Below are 19,285 nucleotides of genomic sequence, written 5' to 3' on the forward strand. Positions count from 1 at the left end.
CTTCATTTTAACGCATTCGAGATTTCCTGCCGTGGATTCATTTTCAATGGAGTCAAGCTGAAATATTTCACCTCCTCTGTTCTTCCCACAAAGGCTCTATCATTTGCTGTCTGCTTCTCCAACCTTCCCCCATCTTAAAACATGATTACACCCCACTCTTTTGGGGAGGGGAGGCAGGGTGGGGGGGTGGGTACACTGCCCTTCTCCAATGGACCCTCTCCCCAGGCCACTCTCTTTAAAGAAGCTGTCGCCCAAAAACAGGGTCTCGTTGTGCCACGCAGGGAGGTAATGGCAGTGCTGTCTGCAGGGAATCCTGTGAGGGAGAGAGAAGGAGAGAGAGGAGGAGAGGGGAGTTTAAGGTTTTGGGGGTGGGTGGGTGGGTGTTGAAAAAGGGTCTTAGGGAGGAGTGTGTGAGAGCAAGAGAGAGAGAGTAGGGGGGTGGGAGGAGTCTGGGAACTGCTATTTGTAGATCCTTGTGATGGATTACTGCTGTGTGTATAAGAGGGAAGGAGCGAGAGATTTTTTTGTTCCTTTACTGTTTCACGTGCTTCTTTCTTCAGGCAGACAGCAGTGCGCCAGAGAGGAGAGCAGTCAGACAGCAGCACGTTAAACGCATCCAGAAAAGCAACTCCGGCAACAAGAAGAAAAGGGGAGTTTGTGCAGAAAGTGAATTGTGAGAAAGCGGGAGCAGCATTTTCTCCTCACGTTCTGGACACAGGAGAACACTAGCTTCAACGCTTGGAGATCATGCCTGGATACTCTGGAAGCAGACTGGTCAAAGCGTGCATCCAGATCCTGCTGCTGTGCAAGGCTGCTTTCTGTAGTCATGCCACAGCATGCCCGGCACTCTGTACATGCAGCGGTACCACGGTGGACTGCCACGGGCTGGGACTCAAAACCGTGCCGAGGAATATACCCAGAAACGCAGAGCGACTGTGAGTAGACACTTTTTGTCCATCTGCATGAGTGTGGGTGGGTGTTGGGGGGCGGTTGCCTGCATCGCTTTCAATTGAATGAGAACAATAGCTCAATGAGGTTCTGCCATCTCGGACAGGTAAAGCAAGACAAGCACTGCAGATGAGCGAGCGGCCCACACGTGTCCGTGCGGGGACTCTGTATGCTTTCGGAGGCGCTAAACTTTGCCCCCTTAGAATGTGAACTCTCTCAGCTGCTGAAAACTGAGTTTCCCCTCATAATCACTCTTACAGAAGAAACACATTGTTATGCCAATGTCACATGGCTATGTTTTTTCAACATGAAATACCTTTCAGAGAATCAAAGCACTCTTTTTGGATCACATTATTTTGAGTTTGTAAAGGGGTTGAGACAGCAGACCTACACGACTGCATTAAATATACAGTGAAAACAACAAAAAGTTTAGCTGTTCATCGTGTAGCGTTTGGAACAACATAAATATTGCCCTTCCTTTAATACTGCCCTTTCCTACTACACACACAGACGTTTCCGGAGTCCAAACAGTCTACAGGCATGACTTGCGAATCCAACTTTTAACATGTACGTATTTGCAGAATTTCTTTAGACAATTCGTTCAATGACAGTAAGGCCTTCCCCATTAACCTGCCATTCACACCCTTTAAAAAAAACATCTAAAACGGTCAAGAACGGTGCAGAAATGGGCAGGCAACGTTTCTTGTGTACTTAGGTGTTGGGTTTGTGACACACGTCAGCCTCTGTGCGCTTTCAATTTCCCCGTCGATCCTTTTCTGTGTATTCTACATCCATGTCCTGCTTTTTCCCACATGAATGCTGAACCAGATTTAGTCCTTTCTGTTTCATCTCTGCTTTTATATACATTTAGGAAACTGCAGTGCTTGAGATCAAACAGGGCTGAAGTATCAAGTTTGAGCGATCTGATGGAGAATTCTCTTTGATCCGGAGCGGTCGCTCTGGGTACTGGGAGACACGCGCTGTCAACTCCGGCACTGGTGTACTAAAAAATTCTCCATACAAGCCAGAAATCCTTCTAACTGATTGCTTATTGATTGACTGTCTTGAACGTGAAGTGTAGCTGAGCGAGCGAGAATCACTGTTGGCTTTCCTGTGAAATCTCTGTAATAAGTCTCATAACCAGTGTAAGATTAGATTGTAGAGCTTTTATCGTGGAAGAGTTTTCCATCGCAGCACAGCGCAGAAATATTTGTTTAAAATGAGTGTGTTCCTTTGGCCTGTCTTGCTTTACACATATTGTCCTATATGGGTAATGAGCAAAAGCTATTTTTGCTCTTAGATATCAACAACCTGATGCCAAATGCATTGCACCGGTGAGTATCATGGTCATCCCCGCAAGTCCAGAGACAGACACACCAGGCTTAATAAGAGACTCTGCTTGCCTGTAGGTTTTGGTCTGTCAGCTCTTTTTCACCAATGTGGTTTTACCATGGTTAATGATGTTTTCAGTTAAAGCTCAACTTTAGAAGTGAAAATATGCCAAAAAAACAGTAGGATGTTGCATTGTTATTACACAGATCTCTGAAATACTTGAGATCTGAGGTTTCTGCCAAATTTAAATAAATACATTAAACGATGAAAATGAAAACCAGATTAAGAATTCCATTATACACAACTGCGTGCACAATATGTCCCAAAATGAAATATTAATAATTTAATTTTTACACTGACAATGTGTTGTCCCTGTCAAATTGAAAAAGAAAATGCAATTTTGCAACATTTAATTTTCATTAAAATCTCGAGCCAAGCCAATTTGAAAATGAAAACGTAAAAAATACATTGAAAAAACATTTTTACCAAGTAATGCTCACGCAATAATACGTACACAATTCAAATTAAAACTTAAAGTTTGATTATTTCATTTTCATTTAAATTTTCAAGGTCAACCTGCATGCAAATGACATGTTAATCAGTGGGTCTGCATTACGGGGAACGCCCACATAAACGTCATATCCGTTTATTCCAATGAACGTGTGTAGAACTTGTCAGGGGCTTGATCTTAGCTCTTTGTAATGATTATTTCTGACTGTGCCTGGTGCAGTACCAAAAAGTTGCAGTATGGTGTTCTGTGTCTCTGATAAGTTAACAAACATCTGAACACATAAAGAAACTAAAGCCTTGGAGAGCCCTGCATCTATAGCGTGCCTGAACCCTGCTGGAGCGCGATTGTCATCATTCCCCCGCTGGCCGCTCACACTGTACATTAGCAAAGCCAATAGCACAGAATCCATCGTAATGTTCGGTTTGAGGTTTATTAGTTGTGTTTAACTTCAGAATCTAAGTAATGCATAGACTAATAATGCAAGACTGATGCATAGGGGGAAATATGGAATCCAGTTGAACTCCTAATCCTTGCCCGTGCCCATCGCACACTCCATCCGTTATCCTTCATTATCCATCGTTACCAAATCAAGGAGGATATCTGGCAAAAGGCGAGGCAGGGTTCAAAGACAAAACTCTTTTCATCCTCCGTGAATCCCTGCCTTAGATTGCCAAGAATGAGATGAAATGTCTATGCCAGATGTAAGGTATGGTGTGAGAGGTCATGCCTTTTCAGCTGTCATTTTAACTTCATGTCTTTAGTAACTACTGACAGTAGTTTTATAACGCCAAAAGAGGTGTTTGCGCTGTCACAAGCTGTTAGTAAATCCGACCAAAAATCCCTTAATTATGGTACAGAGTCTATTAAAAACACCTTTCTCATCGATGTGATTTAACTTATTTTCAGTGTATCTCTTAAAATTGCATCTGCTTTGTTTGTTGTTTGTTTGTGGAGCTGTGTCCTAGGTAAGAATCATATTATCTCACAGGCACATTGAAGTTTTTCTTTAGGGTAGCATTCACACTAGCTGGGGGAGTAGTAGCTTAGTTCAAGAGCGTGGGTGGTGTAAGGCTGTCAGGGTGGGCTGTGTTGTATTGCACTGTGGCTCTAAACGTGTGTTAATAAGTTTATCTTTCTCTATTTTAACTCAAGAACACAAAATTGGACTGTTGCTTTTGATTTTTGTTTGCATTTCTGGTTTTAATGTCCTACTACAATTGTTTGGGTTTTATATGTACGCCTGTCTATTATCCACTTTTTAAGTGGTAAAGCGAATGATTGTCTCTCGGTCATGCAGTGCAGCTTCTATCTCTTTGAATGGGGCAACATCAAATTCTCCAAAATTTCCTATTACATCTGGCAACGACTGTCTACTAAATTGCATCTGGATGCTAATCATAAATTAGCACTTTTCAGGCTGACCAGTTAATGCTCATACGCATTCCTAAGCACACTGACTGTTTCCATAGCAACTGGAACATCTAATGGTAGCTGAAGTGACTTATCTATAAGTGAGAGGCTCATTCACTTAAAAGGCAGGACTCCGTTCTGTTGCTCAAACTATATGGAAAACTATTTTTCTTTTTTTAGACCAATTAAAATATTTTTTTCTTTGTATAATTCTTTTTCCGGTATTTTCCCCTCACTCCGTCTTTCTCTCTATATATAGATATATGCATATACAGATAGCTGTAAACAGTGCGGCATTCCCTTTTTCTGCCACTCAGTGGGTGTGACTCGCTTGACTTCACGTGCCGTGACATCACATGCATGCCCTCTTTACGAGCAAGCAGTGTTCACCATTTATTTACACCAGCCGGGCTCATTGCAGTCATGGCTACTAAATTTCAATATAAGGAGTGATAAGTCAGACTGCGAAAGCCACTTGCCAACCCCCCAATCACCAAGCACATTTCATAAAGGGACACAGAAGTTTATCTGGGCATGTTAAACTAAAATGAAACAGAACAACTTATGAAAGTTTGTGTCAAAAATATATGTCAGCCGTGGGCGGCCGCTGGAGGAAGATAATTCAGATGTTCAAGAGCCATTAATCTCATGCAGTAAAGAGCTGAACAGCTCTAGCAGTGCTAACGTTAATTCAGCCATTTCTCCATCACCAGCAGCACCTACATACAAATGCAGCAATGTGCAATAATAAACATGAATAAATCATAATTTACTATAGCCAGGTTAGGTTTAGGTTTGCCAAGTCTGACGCATTTGGCATGAGACGCAAGCTTTCTCACGCTCTCCCTCTGTCCAAACAAATCTCGCGGCGAATAACAAGCGAACAGTAACGCAATCTCAAACAGACAGATGTGATGAATGCAAACAATGAAAGAAAGTCAAAAGTAAGCCAATCTAGATTTTCCTATTAAGTAGTTGCCTAGTCACTGTTGTTTATTTCATGGGGCTGAACCAGACTATAACAAGGCATCGTCATCCTGCTTATGCTGTTCTGATTAAACGATGGAGTATTCTGTTTCACAAAACATGACTACAAAATAAGCTTCATAAAGCAAGCTTAAAGGCTGATTTCTGAATTTAAACTTCAGGTTAAACCAACAAAGTCGGGCCGAGTACCAAATCAACTTTGTAGCCAATCAGCAGTGAGGTGCACAGTACACAGGACGGACATAAGTCGAGCTGAGCGCTGACGAAAGCAAAAGATGGCGGTAGGGATGTCTTTGTTTGGTTGATTTGAACATCAACAACGGCTAAGAGAAATTGGACACCCCGCTTTTAAAGTACTTCAAACTCAGTTACTATAGCAACTTATGCATTACATTTAGGCATTTGGGAGACGCTTTTATCCAAAGAGACTTACATTGCATTATCCTATACATTTATACATAGGTATGTGCAATCCAAACCACAACCTTACGTTGTTGACGCAATGCTCTTACCACTGAGCTACAGGAAAGCTGGGAAACTAACCTGGTCCAGGGCAGGGTAACTGTCAGGCTAAGCCTTGTTGCCTAACTAGAGTTCTGTTAACACTGATCCACCGGTAAGGGTAGGATATAACCACTGATTCTCTATCATGATGGAATATTATATCACTTTATGAATCACTATAAATAAAAAAGTAAAAAAATAACACTTCTACTTTCATCTTTTTCCAGTTGTTGGATTTTCACCTTTAACTAAATTTTTTCTAAATTTGTTATATTGCATGTCTACAAACAGAGCATCCCTTTGTGAGAGGATCAGTGTTGGGTGTAACTAGTTACTAAGATATAAGTTACTGTTATTTAATAATTTTTCTACTAAAGTATGGTATTTACGGTATTTATTATTGATTAGATCATTTTATTCAGTCCTTAGAGGACCAGTGTGTAAGATTAAGGAGGATCTATTGATATAAATTCAATATAATATATGCATAACTATGTCTCTAGATGTTACATAATGAAGCGTTGTTTTTGTTACTGTACTTCAGAATGAACAATTTATATCAACATACAACACAGATCCCCTCGCATAGAATGTTGTTACAGTATCCACTTAGGTTCCGGTATGTAATAATTAAAATTAAATACTTTATATTTATATAGCGCCTTTAAAGCAGCTTCTCAAGGCACTTTACATAAATGTAGAAAAACAAATACATCGACAAAATGTATTTGTCAATAAAACCGTTAAAGAAAAGCTAATCCCCCAAAAATAAGTTTTAAGGTAAGATTGAAAAATGCTTAAAGTCTGAGCATCTCTGATATGGGAAGGAAGAGCATTCCACATTCTCGGAGCCCAGGAAGAGTAGGCCCTTTCACCAACAGTTCTAAGACATGTTAGTGGAACAGTCAAGAACCCAGCCTGAGATGAACACAAAGTACGCCCAGGAGTACAAGGAGTCAAAAGAGCCAAGGGATACTGGGGGGGCTAGACTATGAAGTGCCTTATACGTGATCCAACGCAAGGCCTGCAGTATTGGCATAATGTGTTAATTTCTCCTGACACCAATGAGAATTCTAGCTGCAGCATTTTGCACAGATTGCAGTTAGGTAAGTGTGGAGTTAGGTGCCCCTACCTATAGTGCTTTGCTGTAGTCAATATGTGTAAACACAGAGGTGTTGATGAGCCTTTCAGCCACAGAAAAAGATAGCGTAGTGCAAAGTTTAGTGATATTTTTTAGATGAAAAAGGAATTCTTGACAGTATGCTGTACAGACTAATTAGAGTCAAATATAACTAAAGTTATTTACCCTAGTCTGAAACTCCAGAATAGAACCATCAACCTTTAACGTTAGTGAGCTAGCTTTACAAAGCTGATGAGCAGAGCCAATAAGCAAGACCTCAGCCTTGTCACTATTAAGACACAGAAAATTCCTATTGAACCATCCATATTTTTTCTCAGAAATACAATGAGAAAGAAAAAAAACTAACTTTTAGCGGCCCTAGAATTAATATTAATATTAGTATTGTCAGTGCAAATCGACCTTAAAAGCAGACCAAGAGGAAATAAATAAATACTAAAAAGGGCCCCAGGATAGAGCCCTGGGGAACCCAAGTGGAGACAGAGCCAATATCAGACCTGAAACCATTCTTAACAACAAGCTGGAGATACGATTTAAACCAGGATAAAAAGCCCCAAACAGTTCCAAGATTATTAAGTAAAAGGTTGTGATTGAAAGCGTCAAATGCTGCACTTAGGTCAAGAAGGATAAGGACAGAAAAAGAACCTGAATCTGAAGCAATTAATAGAGCCTTAAAAAAGCTGTTTCTGTACTATGAAGTTTTCGAAAACTGACTGGAAGGGCTCGAAAAGATTAATGGCCATAAAATGACTGTGCATCTGCAAAGCCAAAACTGATCTATTATTTTTTTATAATGTGCAAGATAATGGATATTTTAAAGCTAAAAAAGTCTGACTATTTAGTAAAGGGACCAACTCTCACTATGAATTAATAAGTTGCTTATTAGCATGCCTATTATAAGCATATCGTTTGTTTGTTTATTTGTTACTTAAAAAGCACATATATATATATATATATACATCCCTAATCCTAAATAACAACTATCATACTAACTATTAATAAGCATCAAATTATGAATTTATTGAGGCAAATGTTGTAGTCAATGGTTTGTGTGAATTGGACCTGAAAATAAAGCGTTACCTGGATTTTATATTTTAGGATTAAAGACAGACGGGAGAAGGTAAGCATACAACAAGCATACATTGAATCCTGTAACCATTCTGGAATCCAGTTTATGAAAAATCTCTCCAAATTCTTTATTAGAACCTTAGATGTTTGCCTTTTTGCTCACTATTTGCAAAGATATACAAAACTTTTTTGTTATGGTTATGTTCTTGACAAAAACATAGCGTCCTGTTTTTTATTTCCGTCTGCCTGTGCATCTGCGTATACATCTGTCTACAATCTCTCTGTTCTGTTGTGGTCCCCTGAGTGGTCATTAGAACCAGTAGAAAGTTCATGACTTAGGACACAGTATTCACGAGAGATTTCTGTGTTTCAGTTAACGATTGGTCGAGAGATTTAAAACAAAAGAGAAACATGTGTTTAGTCTACTGTAATGAGAAGATATTTGCAAAGGACACACACAGAGCAATCAAAATAGTCAAATAATAAATGCATTTACACAAATGCTTTTCTTGAATTTATATTCACAAATGACAATAAACAATAGTATGAATGTACTTGAATTTTTTTATATATTCACAGCAGTGGTGGACGATGTACACAAACCATGTACTTGAGTAAAAGTAGAGATACCCAAGGTAAAATATTACTCAAGTAAAAGTAGAAGTGCTGCATTTAAACTTTCACTCGAGTAAAAGTTCAAAAGTATTTGCCTTCAAATGTTCTCAAGTATCCACTATGTTTTGTTTTTATGGCTATAATGTTCTATTATCATTTTTCTCAGTCTATGTGAAGACTCTCATATCACTCTTGGAACACCAATCTATTAATAAAATGACATTCATTAGTCAGACAGACACTGATGTCTATTAAAATTTCATAAACCCAAAACCTTGAAGCCAAACTATTTCCTTTAGAACTAAATTAAATAACAGGACTTGAGAGCAGTTTCGGTTTAACATTTATTTGTAACACTAATCCAAGTTTTTATTTAAACTTAAACTTGCAATGGAACAAAAGGATCGTAAAAACAAGTATGTACTAATCTAAGTGGATTCACTGAACCGTATTACAGCACATTCTCACTAAAGTAATCAGACATTTCTCCAACTTTCATTGTTGAAATCAGACTGTTGGTTATGTAAGTATCTAGCTCATCTTCATTCCTGATAAATGAGACAGGTGTATTCCTCCTCTCTCATTCTTTTCACTCAGAGAAGGCACTTAAAAATGAAAGACTCGTGTAAGGCCATGGGTGTTGTGGCAAGTTAGATTCTGTAGTTTCTTTTTTTATTTACTAAAAGGTGAGCAGTGCGGGGTAAGAGTCGTGGGGGAACGGCGCGAGGCCGGTCACGTGAGTGATAATGAGCATCAGCTGCATGTGCACCGGTCTCGCATCTCTCACGGAGGAGCTCATGGAGGAATAGGAGAAGAGCGACAACAGGGAAGTGCGAGAGAGCACCAGGACGAGACATTAAGTTTATTATGTTTGTATGGCATTTTAAGTTTGTTTTATTGTTTGTTTATTTATGTAAAAGTTGTTGTACACAGTGTGACAGGTCACACAGCTTGTTCGAATGGCATTGTCACGTCACGCTGTGCCGCTCCAGTATGGACAAAACTTCCGAGTTGCGTCAAGTGAAGACACGTTGTAAAAGAACAAGTGTGAGAGAAAATGAGACAGCGAGATGTTCCAAATGAAATATGTTTATGTTGGCTTTGCAGAATTGATGTCTGACTCATTTCAATGCAGTGCAATACTCATACAAGCATGTAGTTCAATACAAGTTGTATGGGGCGTGGGGGGTTAGGAGGGGTTTAAACAGGGGTTTTTGCAAGGTAAAACAGCTACCAGCTATCATATCTTTCAGATGCTTGAAGTGAAGATGACATATCGCTTGTTGCTCCCTGAATTCTTTGTAAGTCGCTTTGGATAAAAGCGTCTGCTATATGACTAAATTAACTGACCCTTGTCTGATGTCATGAGCTGCACTGTTGCCAAATGATTTAGATAAAATGCTAAATGAGTCATTTGTTATTGATAATCCCATGAATAAGGAGGTGTACATGCAATTACTGTACATATAGGTTTTATAATGAGTTTTCACAGCCCTTTAGTTTTATTTAATGAACAATATGCCATGAATGTTTTATCCTCGGCTGGACAGAGACAAAGCAATACATTTACATTACTCAAAAATTATGTTTTTTTCTTCCAGGGAACTGAATGGAAACAACCTCACACGCATCAACAGAAACGACTTTTCTGGACTCAAGTACCTCAGGGTTCTGTAAGTTTCATCTTTGAATAGTGCCATTTTTATAAAGAACTCGGGATGGTTTGAGGCCTTGCCCAAAATGTTAGAAGTTACTCTTTTATTTAGAGAAGGATGTTTCATATAAAAAACATCTAAAAAAACATCTCAGATGTTTCTCTTTAAATTGCTTGGAGAAATTTAATTGGACATAATGTTGGCACACAAGGGCTGCGTCTGAAACGATAAAATGCCTTTGCATTCCAAGGCAGGAAGGCTTCAAAGCATGTCCTAATCCAATGTTTGTTTTACTTACGGTCTCCTGAGATACCATCATCTGATCAATGTTTGAAGGCAACACAGATGTATGCTTCTTTGCCCTACAATGGGGGAGGAAGGTGATTGGTCAAACTCGAAAAAATAAAATGGTTGGGCACAGCGAGAATTAAAAATAAAATTTGTATTAATATGTGATGAGTTATTACAAACTCTGTTTATAAATTATAATCAGTTTCTCATGGCTTCTCTCCTTTCTTGAACAGGCAGCTGATGGAAAACCAGATCGTGATAGTAGAGCGTGGCGCATTCGATGACATGAGAGAGCTGGAGAGGCTGTAAGTGCTGTGGGCAAGAGCCGCAAGTTTTTGAGAAATATTAAAAAAGTGTATCCAGTTTACCCAAAGCTTTATTGACAGAGATAAGCAAACAGTACATTATTCTACTTTTTATGTGTGTTTTGCTCAAGACGCCTTTGACAGCCCCTAGTTTTGCTTCACTTTCATTATATTAAAAAGAGCTGCCACTGCCAGTATATTCTTCAAATATGAATCATTTGTGTTTTTCAAAAGATCATCATGAAAGTGAAATGAACTATTCCTCCATCTGATTATTTCCATTAGCTCTGTTGTTTCACAAATTTTCGGATAAAATGCTTTTAGTTTTAAATTGTAGAAAATAAGAGTTTTTACTGGTTCAGTCCACCGGGAGTAAAGATTAAAGATCTATGCTGCCCTATCCCATACATATATTTCAAAATAATCCACTCATCATGAACATGAATGTCCTAACACAGTTCATTAGCTTCAGTACACAATGTGTTTTTCTTCTTTTCTTAAAGCCGTCTGAACAGGAACCAGCTTCAACAGTTTCCCGAACTTCTATTTCAGAAGAACGCTGCTCTGTCAAGACTGTAAGTCCATGTTTTCTGTCCTGTCCTGCTTGATGCTCACTATGACCTGATGCAGTCATGGGAAATGTACCTTGTGTTGTACAGTCAGTTGACATTCACACGGTTACACTACTGGAAAACCCCGCTTGAGCTATTAGCGGTTTTGAAACATGCTAGCTGGTTTGGAACATGCTAAATGGTCCATGCTGGTAGACCGTCTTAAACCAGCAGAAAATCAGCTAACACACTTTTTTAACTTGACCAGTCAATGAATAGCTAAAGGCCTTTTAAATCCATGACAATGCTATATATTTGTTAGTGTATGCACGCAAATTTACCCTTAAAGGAACAGTTCACCCTAGAATGACATGTTTGCCATAATTTACTCACCCTCATGCCGTCCTAGGTGTACATGTCTCCCTGTCTTGTGGCAAACAGATTTTGAGTAATAATAGTCAAATTCATGGCTGTTCCTTGCTTTGTAATGCAAGTGAATAGAGACCTAGAAAATATTCATCATAAAAGTTCAATTCACGTGTATTTGTATAGCGCTTTTCAGTTTACACCATTGCGAAACAGCTTTACACAAGGACACAATATAAAACACACCAACAACAACAAAAAATTAGAATAATTTCCTAGTCCATAGCTGGCAACATCTGAAATCCTTGCAAGGGCTGGCGTGTTGTGAGGGAGGATCCGGACTGGAGCTGGCATATCACTGAGAATCCCGAGGTGAAAACAAAGAAAACAGAGAATATTATAGTAGCAGCTGTTCATTGTCTATTAGGTAGAGAATGAATATTAATAATTTATTAATGCTAGACTGAATACGTGTCTCTTTAGTATCAATTTAAATTAGAGCTGAGCGATATATATCGTGATTCACACTAATTATACATGTCTAAATCGATTCTGAGATCGATTCTGTGTTTTATGCACAGCTCTTCTGTGAACTACGGCTCTTTGATCATTAGGAAGTATTGCTCGATCTAAAATCGTGTATAACATGCATTTGAAAAAGCCACACGCGTAAAACATCATCTTTATAAATATACTTTATTATCATGAAAATACCTGAAAAGATTTGAAGAACAGTGATAGAATATGACCATTGGCATTTCCTTTGACTACGTATGTAAATCGCTCTTCTTTCACTGTCACTCTGGCTTTCAGATGTTGCAGCATTTATCAACAATTCATTGCAAAAAACTGAGAATAAGAATAGCACGATATATAGTCCCAGCACTAATTTATATTGGGAGAGAGTGTCTGAGCCCCAAACCGTGTCAGGAAGGCTGTTCTACAGTTTAGGTGCTAGGTAGGAAAAAGCTTTACTCCCAAGGATTTTGCTATCCTAGGAACTACTAAAAGAGAAAGAGTTATGGCGTTTAAGGATCATGATGGATTGTAGCGTATTAGAAGTCCTCTTAAATATGCTGGAGCTGTTTAAGGCTTTATAAGTGAGTAGCAGTATTTTTTAGTCAATACAAAATTTTAGTTGTAGCCAGTGAAAAGATGTTAAAATTGGGATAATATGTCAAACTTGCCTGACCTGTAAGAACTCTACCAGCTGCATGTTGCACTATTTGTAGCCTATTTATTGGCGGTACAGTACAACCACCTAGCAGATCACTCTGCCAGTTTAGATAAGTCAGAGGTTTCATTTGGTCTTGATGAAATATATAACTGAGTATTGTCTGCATAGCAGTGAAAGGAAATCCCATTGTAATAATATTTTTAAGAGGTAGCATGTATAATGGAAATAGCAAGGGCCCTTAAACAGATCCCTGTGGTAATCCATATTTCACTGACATTAGATCTGAGGATTCCCCATTTATATGAACAAAAGGAAAACAGTCAGAAAATTAAAAAAAATCTAACAATTCTAAATCTAAAAGTATGGCATGGATCTAGTTGCATAAACTTAAAACCAACTTCTTCCTAATAACTAGTCTCACTGACTGGAAATTAGTTTTTACTTTTCATATTTCAGTTAGCCCAATCTCCCTTGTTATATAACTGTAGTTATGACCAGTCGTGGAGAAAAAAAATTGATTACCAACTTCCAAAAGTAATCTATGCAGTTTATGTAATCCTATAACCCTCCGGGGTTATATGTCCACGGTTAAAACATATTTTATGACGCAAAATAATACATTTTAGTCTCGTTTGAATGTAAAACAGATTATCATTGTTCACACTCAAAATGACCGCACGCAGGCTCAACGAATCTCACCATATCAGTTTTGTGGAACACATGTATTAACCCTTCGTTTAATGATTCGGAGTGGGTGACTGGGTCTCTATTCACTTGCATTACAAAGCCAGGAGCAGCCAGAATTTGGATTATTATTATTCTTAAAGTATTCGCCAGAAGGTCGGCATGAGACATTAATTCTAGGGCGAACTGTTCTGGTTTTTGATCTTGACATTCCTTTTGGTCAACAGATTTACCTGAATTTCAGCTGCATTTAATTTCTGAAGATTTTTAATAGTTTTATACCCCATAAGTTTTCACCTTAATGCTCTTTAAGTTGCGTTTAGTGTACGCTGTGGTCCAATTTACATCTATTTAGCAGGTTTGGCATTTAAAAAAAAATCAAGTGGTTTCATCTTTCTCGGATCCAGCACATCACATGCACAATGGCATAAAGCCTGGATCGCTGTGCTCATTTACTTCAAGGGTTTTTGGCAATGGTTCACATCCAGGGTTTGCAAGGGACAAGGGATTTGTGCGCCACTGTAATTTTTGGAATATAAATGTCATATCAGTCATGTATCTGTATCTAAACAACTTCTGAAGACTTTGTGGACAGATATTTGTTGAGTTTGTGTCAGTTGATGTGTGCTCGTTTGTCTGATCCATTTCATCTGCAACATCGAGTTTTTGTGAACCTACTGTTTTTACTATTATTTTATTTTAGGTTTATTCCAGATTTTATTTGCGCTGGTGTGGGATACAGTATTTCTCACAGTCATGTCTTTACTCTATGTGATACAGTAGTTCATGTAAAGTTAAATGTAAATGTAAAGAAAAAATCCAGTTGCTTTGATATAGTCTTCTTCATGGATACTTGTCAGTTTAGAAATATACAGACTGATCATTGTTTGTCTAGCTTTCTGCCTTCTGAAGGTGGCAAAAGAAGGTTTTAAAATGTGTGCTTTACACGCTGAACCTTTAAATGAAGTGGAAGTCAAAGAGAAAAAACACTGTGAAATATTCAAAACAAGTGGGACAGGCGGAGAGCGAGAAAGATGAAAAGAGACAGGGTTCTGCATCCATGTACAACAGAATCTAAATTTCGCTTTCTTTAATTATTTATAGACAGAATTTGCTTTGTAAAATATTAACCAGTCGCTGGATTGAGATTTCAATGTTTGAGAGAAGATGAAACAACATTCAGAAATCATGGATTGAAAAGTCATTATTATGCTGTTGTTGAATTCTTTAAACAAATCAGAAGATGGTGTGTGTGTCGGCAGATGTTTCAGGAATCTGGAGAACTTTCACACTTACCCAACATTATCTCTTGACCCTCATCTATTCTTAATGCAGTGAAGCCTAAAAATTTATGATCAGCTTAGCTTCATGGGTCATGTTGCTAGCACGACCCAGTCATGTAGATTGGTGTACAACATCAGGAAAATGTAGATGTTTTCTATCAGAGCATGATACGCAAGTCCTGGTATAAGCATGTGTCCTGTCCAGACACATTCTGTTGAGAAATAAAACTCAGGAGTAAATGAAGACTTATGCAAGCTCGCTGTTAGTAGTCCAGCGTGAAAACAAGTCTGTCATAGGGAGGGCTCAATCAATGTGACGTCAGGTTACTGAGAGAATAGACGACAGTTGAGGTTTATTGGGTTTTGAAAAAAAACTAATGGGTGGATATTTGTTATTATATGAGGTTCTGTACACACAGATATATTCAAACAACATTTAAAAGTGCATTTTCTGGATTAGGGGGTCTTTAAGCTAACTGAGATCAGTTATATAGCTCTAAATAACTAAATGTAAATAAGGTATAGTGTGTGTAGGGTGTTTGTGTTGGGTGTCGCTGTGATTTTGGCTGTGACAGGCCACACGAGGGTTTGTTCAGAGAATGTGTGCAGAGGTGCTATTCAAAATTCTCCTTCAACCAACCAATTCATATAGACCTGGAACGAATGCACACTGGCTCACGCTCAGTGAAACATTCAGAGCACTTTCATTTTGCTCTCCTTGACTGAGATTTGACAATTATTTATTGAAGAAGTTTCCATATCATCTGAGCTCTTGACGGCTGCTTTTTATTATTGAGTATGTCATCCATCCCTGTTGAAAAAACCAGCACAGGCCGGTTAGGTAGGTTTTGAAACATGGTAGCTGGTTTCTGATAGTTTAAGCTGGTCATATGCAGTTTTTTTCAACAGGGATTACAAAGCCAATGTTTGCATGCTAAATGAATTGATGTGTTTTCGCACAATTGTATTGTCGTTTGCAAAACTATTTTCAACATCTAAGCACGCTCATTCAGATTGAAAGGGTTTTATGGTCTTGAAAAGCATTTCAGATAAGGTAGTTTATACTTATTTTGAACTGGGTCGAAATGTTTACTGAGGATCTGTTCACTCGGTTTCTCCTCAGTAGAAGAGATTTGCCCTTTACTTGTACTATGTACTTCCCCAGGCTGCCATTGTTTCCGTCGCTAAGCGATGGTGGGGCTCAGTAATGTCACCAGGGAGATGGGACCTGCGTGTTTGATTTTAGGTCAGGCATGATAAAGAATAGCACAATGGGGTCTGGCATGTCCTGAAACTCCTCTGCCATTTAGACTGTTCTTCAACTTCTTGCATCCTCGCCTCCTACTATGAAGACATAGAAAGGCACGGTCAAACCAAGAGTATGTATGCTGAAGAGTGCTTAGACCACCAATTTCATACAAACACATGCGGTGTGCAGTGTATTCATTGCCTTGTGAAGTCTAACCCAGCAAAACTGAGCCCGGAACAAGAAGGAGAAGAGACAGATTGAATAGTTCATCTTTAAAATGAAAATTCTGTCATCATTTACTCACCCTGTTGTCATTTTAAACCTGTGTGACTTTCTTCTGCTAAACACAAAAGAAGATGTTAGCAACCAAAAACCATTGGTCCTCATCAACACCTATATGGACATAAAACCAATGCAAGTCAAAGTGGACCAAAGGTTTTCTGTTCCTAACATTTTTCAAAATATCTAGGGGGCTGGGAAAGTAACTGACACTTATTTTATCGTGCATTAACACTGTTCGTTTTAAGGAATTATTTTATTTCTAAAGTCTGTTGCTCACTGGCTCTGAAATGTACAGACAAACCATATGGGTCAGAGAAGGGTTGGATGTTGATTGGTACGGGTTGGGGAATGGTGCATCTCAACCAATGAGAGCATTTGGCCTAAGACTGCTGAAGCGCACATGAACCAGGAACACCAGAACTGAAAGGAAAGGTTCCGAAGTCATACATGGACATTTCGGTTTAAATCTCTTTCCAACGGCGGAGGTGATAGAACAAACCACTCCAGTTCGTCTCCCCTCCTTCAGCCATGCGCTTATCTATCAGTGCCCTCGCCCCATAAAGACGTCATATGCGCGGGTATAAGGCTTATTTAATGCTATTCATGATAAAGCCGAAGGAAATCAATACCCTGTAGAATACCAAAAAAATCCTCGGCTAAGGTACAATACAGCAATGACAAAGATTTTGTTTAACGTCTATTGTATGCAGTGTGAGGCTAATGCAGAAAACATGTTTAAACATGTGCACCTAGAGAGCAGTGCTGAGCAAACCCTTAACAATGGTGAGAATCATCAAACTTATTCAGATAAACAGATGAACTGCAATGCATGCTGGGAGTCATGAATGAGTTTTGTACAATGATTGTTGATTGTCTCTATTGTTGAGTTTCAAACACTAATTCTTGATGTCTGATTGATTCACCAATTTAAAGATTTTGTGTGTGTGTGTTATGCAATAATTTAGTTGTTTAAAGATGTCAATTAAATACATGGTTTATATTTAATTTGATTACAAGAAATATTTAGTGAAAATTAAAGTTAAAATTGTTAATGCTTCTATGTAAAGAAAATACTGCTGTAAACTAAATCTTATTGCACTTTTGTTCATATAGCAGTGCGTTTAAAATAAAAGTGCACAATACACTACTTTTTAATTCATTGTTGAATTGTACGCTTAACAATGCGATTAATCGCAGAAAATTCATGCGATTAAAGTTTTTAATCGTCGCAGAAGATAGAAAGTCATGGGTAAAGTCATAGAAATTCAAGAAACATAACACATCATTATGTACGCTCTGTATACATAGAATACTATAGTTATGTATATTATATTGCATTTTTGTCAATAGAGCCTTCAAACCATGACACAACGGTCCTTTAAAACACCAGGTGTAAATGGGTGTGTGTCTCCTTTGTGCACTTGTGATATGATCGATCAAAGCGCATCTTAATACCAGGTATAAACAGGGTCTAAAACAGTCCTGGTGTTTGACTGTGAAGCTGCAAACCATTCTTAAAAAGCAATGAATACATTACCACACAACCTGAGTGCCCAACAATGCTGTGTTACGATCATTCACCAAGTCCTGATCTAATTTTTGAGAACATTATTTAACATTTAATTCTCAATTTAAATTCAGAATGAATAGAATAGTTTATTTTGCATGCATGACAAAAATACAATCAAGACCTTCATCAGATAATGTGTAGAGACACCGTATTCAACTCTTTTAGTATTAACAATAAAATTACTGACTGAGTTTAAAAAATAAATGTTATCTGATGGTTCTGCTATGCAGTTATAGTTTGTCATATTTTGACAATTTACTGTTTATTTCACCAAGCTTTTAAAAGGCCAAGATCCCTGACCTCTGCCTTGATGAAATGATAGATCTACCTATTGAAGAGTCCAGACTGATCCCCTGACTTAAGGTCTTAGACTAATTCTGTTTGAATTACATAAAACTCTTTGGTCCAATCTTTTAATTCAACCAAGAAAACCAATGTGGTAAAATGACGAGAGTGGTGGGCACACCGTATGACTGATTTCACACCACCGTCATGTTGAAATCAAAGGCATGGCAGAGATGGGAAGAAAACCAGAAGTGCAGATAGCAGATTCTGAATCCTGCGGTGAGAAAAAGGGGACAGAAACATTGCTGATGGGCTTGATGTTCAATCACTCATCTGTCCTGAGACGAAGCCCTTTAATAAATAAAGTACATTCAGAAATGAGAGCAGCTCTCTGTAGGATCACTGTGAGAATCATTAATTCAGTCGTGCATCAGAAACCATAACATTATAGCAGATTTATTTCCTCTCCGTCGTGTCCCGTAGCACAAAAGCTCATAAACTAAGCTTGGACGATGTTTAAAGATTGCCAGTGCGAAAGGATGCATGTGTGACCCAACTGCGGCAGAATTTCCCCTCTGTCATGCATCTGTCCTACTTCACAAGTGTCACATAGGGGACATGAAGGGAACTTTCCATTCCCGGCCTAATGTTCGACTTCCACTTTACTCAAAGTCCTCAGAGCCTTGAGCCAAAACACTGGCAACAGTCAACATGCTCCGGTGTTATTAATTACACCGACAGGAAAGTCTTTAAATATTTAGGTACGAGATCCCTCTCTGTTTAAGCTGAAGATAGTTCCCGGCATCTCTTCTACCATTAGAGCTGTGAATGGGAGGCTTCGGTGGTGTTTATCTATCTGATGCCGAGCAGTGTGGGAAAGAGAGAAAGGTCTAGCTTACATAAGACGATTGCATTATCATTGACTTTTTCAGTAATGCTCAGTTTAGTGGGGCGTTACTGCCGTGTTTTATACACTTTTTTCTCACAAATGGCATCGTCTCAAATTCATGTCAAGTGCTTTAAAGTGTAAGAGCTAAAGTTCACACATTGTCCATCCATCACCACATTCCCAGC

General features: G+C 38.5%; 1 protein-coding gene across 1 annotated transcript in view; it reads left to right on the plus strand.

The window, feature by feature from the left end:
• The first annotated feature begins 485 nt into the window (after positions 1-485).
• The window catches only part of slit1a (slit homolog 1a), a 50,245-nt gene continuing 31,445 nt past the window's right edge, over positions 486-19,285 (plus strand). Inside the window, exons 1-4 of the mRNA XM_079473010.1 lie at positions 486-935; positions 10,115-10,186; positions 10,693-10,764; positions 11,268-11,339. Of these exons, the coding sequence (XP_079329136.1) occupies positions 748-935; positions 10,115-10,186; positions 10,693-10,764; positions 11,268-11,339 (404 nt within the window). The 5' untranslated portion in view covers positions 486-747. The remainder of the gene's footprint in view (positions 936-10,114; positions 10,187-10,692; positions 10,765-11,267; positions 11,340-19,285) is intronic.

The sequence above is a fragment of the Barbatula barbatula genome (genome assembly GCF_947034865.1).
Source record: "Barbatula barbatula genome assembly, chromosome: 14".
Lineage (NCBI taxonomy): Eukaryota > Metazoa > Chordata > Actinopteri > Cypriniformes > Nemacheilidae > Barbatula > Barbatula barbatula.